Below are 12608 nucleotides of genomic sequence, written 5' to 3' on the forward strand. Positions count from 1 at the left end.
ATATGCTTAGCGCTGGCTAGACCTTTCCAAAAGTACTGGATCTTGTTTCAGGGTCTTTAACTTTAGAAGAATTTGGAAATCTTGAGGAAATGTTAAATGATGATAGCTAGTGTTTCTTGAAAGCCTATTCTGTGTCCAGGCATTGTTCTAAATGCTTTACGCTCATTATGTCATTTATTCCTCACAGTAGCCCAGCAAAATAGGTAGTTACATTCCTAAGAGTCAGGACTCTCAATTGTAAGTGACCAAAAAAAAAAAAAAAAAAATTAAAAGAGTTAAGAGAGTTGTTGGCTTATGTAGCCAATGTACCAGGAGGCTATGGCCAGAGCTAACATCGTGGAAGACCAACCTGGGGCCTGAAGATACCAAGGCACTCTTTCCTCCTCTTCTAGTGGAAACGGCTCTTCCTCACCAGTTCCCTTTTAGTGAATCCTGGGAAAGGACTCTGGCTATATGATGCAACCTCTATTACAGGAGATTTTTGATTGGCAGCCTCCACAAGAACCACATGGTTTGAAGGAGCCTTTCCCAAAACAAGAGAGAGGTTCTTCTCTGGGCAAACAACGCAAATGGCCGCAGTATTTCATCTTACAAATGTAGAAGTAGAGGGGCTCAGAAAGGGTCGGCAGATTGACCAAGGTCGCAGATAGGAACTGGTAAAGTCCAGATTCAAATGTAATTTTAACTGACTCTTTGGCTTCTGTTCTTTCCACTTTGCCACCACTCCACGATGACGGGAGCTCAGTGAAGTGAAGGTTGGGAATGGAGTAGGGCAACTGGCAGGATGTTCTTTCTCCAGGGAATGCTTGATCGCTTGAAACTTCTTGAGTGTGGTATTCTCTAGGGAATGCTTGATCGCTTGAAACTTCTTGAGTGTGGTATCGGTGTTCCCAGGTGCTGAGCTGTCCTGAGAGCCTCTTACTAACTCCAGATAGGAGATATCAAAAAAGCCAGAAAAAAGTGCTTGCCTTTCTGAGTTATTTTGGAAAGACAAATGTGAAGAGTGAAACATTTTAGGTTATTAAATCATTTAAAACTTTCTTTTTGGGGGGCTATGTGGTCTTTTCTTCTTTTTTTTAAATGTATGAGAATGAAACTTAATAACTGTCCTCAGGAACCACTGCACGTGAATTAGATTGTGCATGTTTGCAAACCCCTTGCCTAATTGTAATCATTTTTGCTAAGTGGTCCAAATAAGAGTGAACTTTCTTAAGAAGTAATTTGTCATGAGCCAGTTCAGTCTTCTTTGCAGAAAGGCATATGAATGCTTATATTGCTACCGCATTTGGCTCATTGCAAAAGGAGCAGTATATTTGGTAACCAGGATTGGAAAGCTGCTTTCAAATGTTGCCAGATACGGCGTGGCCTGTTATGTCTTCCAGGAATGTATTTGATACCATGTGTTTGTAGGACAGAGCCTTACAGTCTATCTTCTGTAACATGTGAAAGAAATTAGTCTGTATTTGGTAATATACCAAATGTACTAGCTAGAAAAATTGTTTTCAGCTCTTGAAAAATCAGTCTCCATGAATCTACATGTCTTACACATAGTAGATATTCATTTCTTTTAATATGATAAAAATGAAACGTGGAAGGAAGTGAAATTCATTGTAAGTACTAAGAAAAATGAACCTTAAATTAGATAATATTGTCAGTTTGGGGCATGTTATTTTTTAAAAAACAGTAACAACTAATTCTCGACTCCCTTTGAAAAAGTTAGTTCTTTCTATGACTCAGTGGTTGTTAGCCTCTTTTTCTGCTTCCATTTCTCTAAGGAGTAAGAGAAGCTCCTACGATGGGGAGGGTTGGTGATGGGGTGGCGATTATGCCCCCTGCTGGCAGTATTGTAGCTTGAAAAAGCTTCCCAGTGAGAGTTACTGCTAGTTGTGTACTGCGGGAAACACGTCTGGAAAACAAAATGACTATTTTTATTATAATTTTTGCTATGGTGTGTGTTCTATTTGCATGTTTTTGCTTCTTTATTCTAAACGAGCAGAGCTCAGTGATGGACTTTTTAAAGTTTGGTTACTTGTAGCCTAATTCTGACACCAAACTAAAAACATTTAAGAACAAATTTAATCATTAAACATATAATTTTTTTCCTGAATGTGTTTTCAGTTTTCTAGAAGTTTTGCAGGTGGTTATTTTCTAGACAATTTTGCTAGTAAACCAAATTATCTTTTTAGTATATCGTATCATTTAGAGCTGTGAAATATACACAACATTGCATGCATTTCTTTTTCTTTAGTATTTCAGTTTTCCCTGAAAATGTCCATGTTTCTCTATGACTAACTTTCTTTCTAGAAATTGCTAGTTGGCTTTGGAACTATTGTATCCTGGCATCATTGTTGTCTCGCCTAATAGATCTGAACCCTTACATTTGCTAGTATCACAGCAAGTGACTAGCTGTCCATTCTGAGCCCTCTGTGTCTACACTAAGCACCTTGAGTGATCTGTGGCCTTGTATGGATGGCAGTGACAAAATTGGTCTATGTGCTTCTCTCCAGGGGAACTGGAGATCTACTCTGAGGTCTGGGGAATGTGAGGAAGGGATTAATTGCAGCTTTTGGCACCACTTTACCCTCGTGCTATTAGGTACATAAATCTAGTTGGTACTGGGTCTAGTGGCTGAGCTTATCCCAAGTCTATCGCTGTCAACATACTTACGTGTGGTGGGCCACTTCCTGTTAGATGTTCCTCCTTTGTGCTCCCATAGAAACTGCCCCACCCATATCATACCCTGTACCCTTGTGTTGATTTCTCTTTGCTTATAATCAGATCACCAAGTGACGAATTGGTTTCCACAAAAGTCTGACCAAGTCACTCTTTGTAATGTCCAGTTGAGAAATCTAAGTGATATATATTTTTTCTTCTTTGAAAAGAGATCATCATTCAGATCATCATGATCTAAGGCCACAACGCAAAACCAACAAAAATTTGCTTGGATTGACTGAATACAATTATTAAAAGTAAACATGGAAAATGAACCAGACCATGAAAATGTGGAACAGAGCCTCTGTGCCAAGACTACTGAAGAAGAACTGAATAAGTCTTTCAATCTAGAAGCTTCACTTTCAAAGTTCTCTTACATAGATCTGGACAAGGAACTGGAGTTCAAAAATGATCTGGTAAAAATTCAACTTTTTGTCAAGTGATGATATTTAACCAAAATATTGGTTAGAGTGTACTTTATGACCCAGAACTCTAAATCTCTCATTTTTGCATGGACTAATAGTCTGTGTACAGTTTTATGAGATAATATTACTCTTCATTTGTATAGTTCATTACAGTTTATGAAACACTTTAATACATGTTCTCAATTGAGCTTCACAACACTGATAATCCATTTTCTAGAGGAAGACACTGAAGTGCAGCTATGTTAAATGACTTCTCAAGATTGTTAAGCCAGTGGTAGGTTTAGAATTCTTGCACAGTGATTGTTTTCCCATTGATTTGATACTATATTAATACGATTGTGTGACCATGAGAATATTTAATAAGTTGTTTGACCTAATCATTTCTCACCATAATTTATGAAATAACTAGGAAGCAAGTCAGGCCTTCGTATATTGCTTATGACTTATGTCCAGACTTAGAAAATTAGGGCTTGTCATAAGACTTGCTGTTTTGTCATGCTTAAGAAAATAGAGGCCAAAGTCCTTCAATAGAAGCTTTCTGGAAAGGGCTGTCAAGATGGTGCAGTCAGTTTATAATTGTCCTTGTCCTTGGTAATCATTCAGTATGTGGATAGGAAGGGGAATAATTCTGTGGTCTTTTGACCTGATCCCTATTACCATGGATTATTGAGTTGGCTCTCAATCAGTTTGGTGGTATGTTTGTTTATTGATAATGATTCTATCAATTAAAACATTCATGATTATAAGAGGGATAGCATCATTCTGTGAGCATTAATTTCTTTTCTTTATTTAGATTGATGACAAGGAGTTTGATATTCCTCAAGTTGATACTCCTCCAACACTGGAAAGCATACTAAATGAAGTAAGTATATATTAAAGGTCATTGTCATTAATTTTGATACTTTCCGGGTTAGTTATAGTGTATGTATCTAGATTTTCCCTGTCCGGTATGGGAGCCACTAGTCACACGTGGCAATTTAAATTTAAATTAATTAGTTAAATAAAAATTAAAACTTCAGTTCCTTAGTTGTACAAGGCACATTCCAAGTGCTCAAATAGCCACATGTGACTAGTAGCTATTATAGTGGACAGCATAGATACAGAACATTTCCATCGTTGCAGAAAGTTCTGTTGGACAGTGCTGATCTAGATTGTGAGCCTCTCAAGGGCAGAAGCCATGTCTTGTTCATTTCTGTGCCCAGTGCAATGCCTTTTGCTTGGTAGATTTAAAAGAAAATGTTTTATTGAGTAAGTTGAAATATTAAAGTCATGTCACTTTTGAGATTTGTATTGTGTTTTGATAATGTTATCTCTACCAGTGATATTCAGATAGCTCATCCTCTGATAATGAAGAAGCATCCACAACCTTTAATGTGCCTCATCACTCTTCTAGATGAAGAAAACAAAACCTCCATAGGTTATCTTATGAGCACCATCTCTATTAAAGAGTTTTTCAGAGTTTTGAAATGATGTTATTCTTTTCTGAATTATCAGATCATAAAGGCTTTATAAAGGAACTTTGTGGGAGTACATGTTGGTGAAGCGTGCCAGTTTTTATGTGCTCTGCATCTGCTGACAGTTCTTCAGCTCAGCCTTCTTGATCTTTTAGAAACTTGCTTAAGACTTCCCTTGGAGGTTTTAGCTTCTAATTTGAGAAAGATTTTTTTTTTCTGTGTAAATCTATTTCAGATCCCAGGTTGTATTTTCTAGAAGATAGTGATGCCAAGCTTTCCCAACAAAAATGCCCACTGATCCATGGCTCTGAATGAGGTGGACCTTGGTCTTTATCACTTGTTTACCTATATTTTTAGGCTTTTAGCCAACACTTTATAGGATGGAAACTACTTTCTCTGTAAATTCTTTCGTTTTTCTTGTATCATTTTTATTTCTGTTTTTTATATCAGTTTGATGTTGCTGTTGCTTTGAATATATTTTAACTTCAAAAATGTTCTGTCTGATCTGTGTTGACGCTTAAGAATTTTTAGTTTGGACAAAGAAGGCTTTGGTCTATGAGAGAATATTCTGCAACAGTGAAGTTTCTTTTATTTTTTGCTTTCTAATATAGCGGAAATCTTTCATTTAGAGATGAAGAGATTAATTTTAGTTAATTTTGTTAACATGGTCTTAATCACATGCTCATTTCAATTATCTTACTAAGTGTGAAGTAAAAATAATTGTAGAGGACTGTGTACAAAGCCCTATTTGTACATATTTATAAAGTAATAGCAAAGAAAATTATGCTCATAAATGAGACTCTAATTCGTAATGAAGGAAAACCATCTTTGCACAGTTTTCTTATCTATGATGAACAGTAAGTAGTTGTTAGTGGTTTACTGAGAAGATAATGCTGTTACCATCCTCAGGAGTAATTTGGGTGCCTAGTGTATTTGGGTCATAGTGTTAGATGCTGGGATTTTAAAGTGCTATGTGACTGTCTCTGACTTTGAGAGAGAAATGGGACTGGAAATTGGCCAGCCTTCGCACCTCCAGGGAGCTAGGCAGGTAGGTAGGTGGAAGCAAAAATAATTTAAGTTATAGAACATTGTGAAGACTATAAGAGGGGAGAAATATTAAAGAAAATTATTTTTAAAAGGAAAAAATGAAAAGGGTAGAAGTAGAAAGTATGAATAAGCACTTGATCCAGGATATGTGTGTGCATATCTTCTATGATATGAATAATATCAGCCTGAAGAGAGACTGGCAAGAAATGGGCATCCAAGATATTTCACAGAATGGAAAGTTAGAGATTATCAAGACATCCTGAATCTCAGAATTTAGGGCATGAAATAATGTTACTAGGCCTTGTCATCCTTTGAAACTGTGCTACCTCTAGGTTTTTAATTTTTAAATTCCATTCTCTAACTGTAACTACCCTGCAGCCCCTGTCCATTCCCTCACTTTGTTTAAGGGAATTCTTTGACCCTATTCTTTGACCTCATTGAGACCAGGTCTCTTGATCCTTCCTAGTCTCCCAGTCCCTGAAAGCAGTCCTGGCTTTACTTCAATCCTACTATTGGATTGTGCAGCCAGAAACTTCTTTTGAACTTTTTGTTCAAGTATAACCTACAGATAGAAAAAGTACACAGATCGTAAATGTACAGCTTGGTGAATTTTCACAAACTGAACCCCCTGTGTAAGCAGAATCCAGATGAAGAAGTAAAACATTACTAGCACCCCAGAAGCTCGTCCTGTGCCCCTTCAATACTCAACTGCACGATAATCACTCTCCTAACTTCTACCACATTGATTAACTTGCCTGCTTTTAACTTTATATACATGGAATTATACACTGTGTGCTTTTGTTGTCTGACTTACTTCCCTCAATATGTTTTCAGATTCATTCATGTTTTTGCATGTAATTGTTCATCCGTTCTCAGTATACACCATTATTTATTCGTTCTACTGTTTACGGGTATTTGTGTAATTTCTAATTTCTGGCTGTGATGAAGAGTGCTGCTGTGAATATTCTTATTCACATATTGAGACATATGTATACTTACACACGCATATTTCTGTTGGGTGTATACTGAGGAGTAGAATTGCTGGGTCATCAGATATGGGTATGTTCAGCTTTAGTAGATACTGCCTCGGGTTTTTCAAAGTGCTTGTAATAATATCTACTTCCAGCAGCAATATATGGGGGTTGAGGTTAACATACCCTCGTCAACTTTTGAATTTTTCTCTCCTTTTCACTTTAGCTGTTCATTCTTGCAGGTATGTAGTGGTATCACATCATGGTTTTAATCTGAGTTTCCCTGAAAACTGATGAAGTTGAGTACCTTGATGTATGTTTTGGCCATTTGGATATCTCTCTTGTGAATTTCCTTTTCATATCTTTTGCCCACTTTTCTATTGAATTGGTTTTTTTAAAAAAACTTACTTATAGAAGTTCTTTATATGTGATGGATATAAGCCCTTTGTAAGATATGTTATTGCAAATATCTTCTTCCATTCTGTGGGTTACTTTTTCACTCTATTATTGGTTTCTTTCGATGAACAGAAGTTCTTAATGTTAATATAGTTCAGCTTATTAAGTTTTTCCATTATAGTTAGTTTTTTTGGATGTCTTGTTTAAGAAAATTTTGCAAATTCCAAGGTCATGGTGATGCTATCTTATTTTAAAATCTTTATTGTTCTATCTTTCACTTTTGGATCTGCAGCTCATCTGAAATTTTTGTGTGTGATATTGAGGTATGAGCCAGAACCATTTACTGAAAAGAGTAGTCTGTGATGTCACCTTTGTTTTCAGTCCGGTGATCATATATGTGTAGATCTGATTCTTTTGGTCTGTCTGTACTTGTCCCAATATCACGTTCTAATATTCAAATCTTTATAGTAGATCTTTATATCTAGCAGTCTCAAGTCTTCTAGCTTTGTTGTTGTTCTTGATTGCCTTGCTTATTCTTGGTCTTTTGCATTTCTCTGTAAGTTGTAGAATCACTTTATAGTTTACACTTACATAAACACACAAAAATCAGCAGAAATTTGGTAGGATTGTGTAGATTTTACACATCAGTTTAGGAGAATTGATATCTCTATTGTGTAGCTAGTAATTTTAAATTCAGCCTTAGTGGTACTCTCAATACTCTTCTTCCTTCACTTTTTCCTTCACGTAGCCTATAAGCCCTCAACCCTGGCTTAACTTAGCTGGTATGTTTTCTTTAATTATGTCCCCAGGCTCCTTAAGAAAATCAAATAAGATTCTGATCGACTCTCTTGCTTAAGACCTTGGTGCTGCAGTTCTTATTTCTGAATTACTTCCTTTCCCTTTCCCTATAGCAATTATTCCACTCTGGTACAGATCTCAAGTAACAATATCTCCTTGCTAATCCTAGCTCTGTTCTTAGCAGACTTGTCTGTGGACATAGCTGAATAGCACTTGTACCTGTGGGCCTAAACCTCAAGAGAAATTTTGATACTGAAGATGCAGATTTTGGAGTCATTAGCCTGACATGGTATTGAAGCTATAGGTGTGGATTTTCTTGTTCATATAGGAAATGTGTGAAATAGGAAGAGAACTAAGAATATAATCCTGGGGAACAACATCATTTAAAGGGTGGGCTGCAGAGAAACTAGAGAAAATGACTGATAGAAAAGGCCACATAAGTTGGAGGAGTACCAGAAAAGAGAGGTACTGGAAACCAATGGAAGAGAAAGTTTTAAGAAGTAGGGAATGGTCAATAGTGTTAAATGGTGCAGAGAGGGCAAGGGCATGTTAACTGAAAATAGGCCAGTGCATATGGCTAGTATCTTCAGCAAGAGCAGTAGTCAGTAGCTAGTAGTAGGTGGAGAAAGTGGAGATGATGAGTATGGTCTGCTGTCTTAAGAACATTGATGAAAATGGTAAGGCAGAAGGTAGTCCAGCTGAAAGAGAAGGTAGGATTAGAAAATTCTTCTTTAATGTCTGTCATTCAGAATCAACTTAGTCAAAGCTGAATTCCTGATCCTGCTTTGTCTGCTATTCTGCTTTTTTATTCCGATTAGTAATATCACCTTTTGCCTAGTTGCTCAGGCTAGAATCTTCTTTGACTTCTCCTTCTCCCCCTCCTCCCATTTAAAGATTTTGTGTTTCCTTTTTCTCCCCAAAGCTCCCTGGTACATAGTTGCATATTTTTAGTTGTGGGTCCCTCTAGTTGTGACATGTGGGACACTGCCTCAGCATTGCTTGATGAGCGGTGCCATGTATGTGCCCAGGATCCAAACCCGTGAAACCCTGAGCTGCCTCAGCGGAGTGCACGAACTTAACCACTCGGCCACGGGACCGGCCCCCCCTCCTCCCATTTAAATGGTTACCAGAGACTTGATTTTATCTCAGTAATGTCTTGTCTTTGTTCCTTCTCTTGACCTGCATTACTAGGCTGGACTCTCTTCTCTACCCTCATCCATCTTTTTACTTCCCTATTTATCTGTCTAAACCATGGTTCTCATCATGTGTGTCCACTTCTTAAAAGTCTCAGTTGCCTTCTCACTGCCTACTATATGTAGTACACTAATGCATTAAATAAATGAATACTGATTGTGTCAGGCATTGTACTAGGCACTAGGGATACAGTGGTGAACAAGATAGACATGGGCCCTGCTGTCATCTATCTTAATGGAATATAAGGCTTTTTACAGTTTGGGTCCCAGCCTATCTTTCTAGGATCACCTCCAGTTCCTACTCATGTCCTCTAATCATTTTGGACTACTTCCTTTTCCATGGGCAAAACTCATACTATGAAATCACTGTGTCTGCACATGCTGTTTCAATCCAGAATGCCTTTCTTCTTTCTGCCTGCCATATTTTTCATGGTATACTATTTATAGTCAGGTGGTATTTGTTTTTTTCTAATTAGCCATTGGCTATTAGTTAACTAGTAAAGTATCTATACAGGTTTGAATTTTAAGAAATATTCTGAAGGTAACAATAATCTGCATAACTGTTCCTGGTTCCTCCTGCTTGCAAGAAAGAAATTTTGGGGGTGAACTCTCTGTAGAGAGAGATATCTGTCTAGATTGAAATTTAATTCTGTACTGAGCCTCTCTGGTCAATAACAATGCATGGAGTAGAGGTGAAAAGCAGAAATAGGCATGCGAGTGTTTTGGAGAAACCTATTCATGCCTCTCTGACTTATAGAGTATTTGGAATTTTGAATTTATTTATCCATATTATTCCAATTTAGACTGATGATGAAGATGAATCTTTTGTTCTCGAGGATCCTACATTGTTAAACATTGATACTATCGATTCTCACTCCTATGATACTTCATCTGTGGCAAGCTCAGATAGTGGTGACAGGACCAACCTAAAAAGGTAAGTAATCATTTAAATCACACTTGCGTATGGTTGAACTATTTGATCGTTTAAAATGTAAACATCTGTTTATAGTACAATATGGTCTGTTGGAATGGAAGCCTTGCATGGAGAGTACAGGCCCACTTGGGTGGAAATAATATGCTTATTAGATCCTAAAGATTTTAGCATTGTTGAGGGGAGAGGATTAAAAGGTGGGTACTATGACCACTATCTTCTGCACCCCCAGTAGAAAGCCATAATAACGCCAGGGACTTCCGGAAGCAGTAAGCCCCTGGGAGGGAGCACAAATCAAACTCGTCACAGTGTCTGTGGTGGAAACATGGAGCTTGGTTTACCTCACCACCCTCTGTTCCCTGCACACCCCATCCCCTTCCTCCCACTCTCTGAGGTCAGCTCCACCATTCCTTCATTCCCTTGGAATGGGTTCAGAGGAGAGTCACAAAGATGATTAAAGATTTGGGAAAAGGACTTCTAACCCTAAATAATTTCATATTGGCTGCTTTTCACCTTCCAAATTCTTGGAGAGAACATGAAAAGGAAAGAGAAGTGGAGGAAGCATAATGTAAATCTTTATTGAATTCATGTGTAACTTTAATGTTGATAAAGTTGTCGGTGTATTTTTTCTCTCTTCTTAAATTTTGCCTGTATCAGTGCTGTCTTCTTTAGGTTGTCGACTCTTGTGGGATAGGGGCCATTGCTGGATATATTAACCCATTCATCACTGTGTCGTACAAGTAAATAACTTATTTTTTTTTCAGCTTTATTGAGATATAATTTTCATATAACACTGTGTACATATGAGGTATACAGTGTGATTCTTTGATACACGTACAGATTGCGAAATGATTACCACAATAGGGTTAGTTAACATTTCCATCACCTCACATAATTACCATTTCTTTTTGTGACGAGAACATTTAAGATCTAGTCTCTTAGCAACTGTCAAGTATAGAGTACAGTATTGTTAACTATAGTCACCATGCTGTACATTAGATCACCAGAACTTACTCATCTTATAACTGGAAGTTTGTACCCTTTGACCAATATTCCCCATTTCTCCCACTCCTCAGCCCCTAGTAACTACTATTCCACTCTCTGTTTCTATGAGTTTGGCTCTTTTAGATTCTACATATAAGTGAGACATACAGTATTTATTTGTCTGTGTGACTTATTTCACTAGCATAACACCCTCAAGGTCCATACATGTTGTTGCAAGTGGCAGGTTTTGCCTCTTTCTCACGGCAAAATAGTATTCCATTGTGAATATGTATACCATATCTTCTTTATCCCTTTATCTGTAGGTGGACACTTAGGTTGTTTCTGTATCTCGGCTACTGTGAAAAATGCGGCGGTGAACATGGAGGTGCAGATATCTCTTTAAGATGCTGATTCCATTTCCTTTAGATATATACCTGGAAGTGGGATTGCTGGATTATACAGTAGTTCTATTTTTAATTTTTTAAGCAACCTCCATACTGTTTTCCTTAGTGGCTGCACCAATTTATATTTCCACCAGCACTGCATAAGGATTCCATTTTCTCTACATCCTCACCAATACTTGTTACCTTGTCTTTTTGACAATAGCATTTTACCAAATGTGAGGTGATATTGTGGTTTTGATTTGCATTTCCCTGATGAATAGTGATGTTGAGTATATTTTGGATATTAACCCCTTATCAGATAAGTGTTTTACAGATATTTTCTCCCGTTCCCTAAGTTGCCTTGTTGTGTATATTGCTTCTTTTGCTGTGCAGAAGCTTTTTAGTTTGATGTAGTCCCATTTATATTTGCTTTTGTTGTTTGTGCTTTTGGTGTCATATCTAAAAAACCATTGCCAAGACCAACGTCAAGGAGCTTTTTCTCTTAGGTTTCCTTCTAGGAGTTTTATGGTGTCAGGTCTTATGTTTAAGTCTTTAATCCGTTAATACACTTAATTTTTGTGTGACTGGTGTAATATAGGGGTACAGTTTCATTCTTTTGCATGTGATTATTCAGTTTTCCTAGCACCATTTATTGCAGAGAGTATTCTTTGCCCACTGAGAATTCTTGGCTCCCTTGTCAAATATTCGTTGACTGTACATGCAAGGGTTTACTTCTGGGCTCTCAATTCCGTTCCATTGGTCTGTGTGTCTGGTTTTGTGCCAGTGCAGTACTGTTCTGTTTACTACAACTTTGTGATATAGTTTGAAATCAGAAGTGTGATGCCTCCAGCTTTGTTCTTCCTCAAGATTGCTTTGGCTGATTGGGGTCAGATGTGTTTCTCTATGCTACCAATGAAACATCTGAAAAAATGGTAAAACAATCCATTTATAATAGTATCAAAAACAATAAAATACTTAGGAATAAATTTAACCAAGGAGATAAAAGAACTGTACACTGAAAATTATAAGTCATTGATGAAAGAAATTGAAGAAGACACAAATAAATGGAAAAAATCCCGTATTCATGGGGTAGTATTGTTAAAATGTCCATACTGCCCAAAGCCATCTATAGATGCAATGCAATCCCTAGCAAAATTCCAGCTTTCATACTTCACAGAAATAGAAACAACAATCTAAAACTTGTATGGAACCATGATAACTTAAATGTTTTTGGTGATCTGGTCACCACCTGCTTAATAGATAAGGCGTTTTCTTCTTGGCCACATAATAATGTCAGCACTCTTTTGCATGGCA

General features: G+C 37.3%; 1 protein-coding gene across 1 annotated transcript in view; it reads left to right on the forward strand.

The window, feature by feature from the left end:
- The window catches only part of VPS8 (VPS8 subunit of CORVET complex), a 235611-nt gene that overhangs the window by 6092 nt on the left and 216911 nt on the right, over nt 1–12608 (forward strand). Inside the window, 3 exon segments of the mRNA XM_070582453.1 lie at nt 2883–3128; nt 3931–3999; nt 9800–9930. Of these exon segments, the coding sequence (XP_070438554.1) occupies nt 2976–3128; nt 3931–3999; nt 9800–9930 (353 nt within the window). The 5' untranslated portion in view covers nt 2883–2975.

Source organism: Equus przewalskii, chromosome 18 (assembly GCF_037783145.1).
Source record: "Equus przewalskii isolate Varuska chromosome 18, EquPr2, whole genome shotgun sequence".
NCBI classification, from domain to species: Eukaryota; Metazoa; Chordata; class Mammalia; order Perissodactyla; family Equidae; genus Equus; species Equus przewalskii.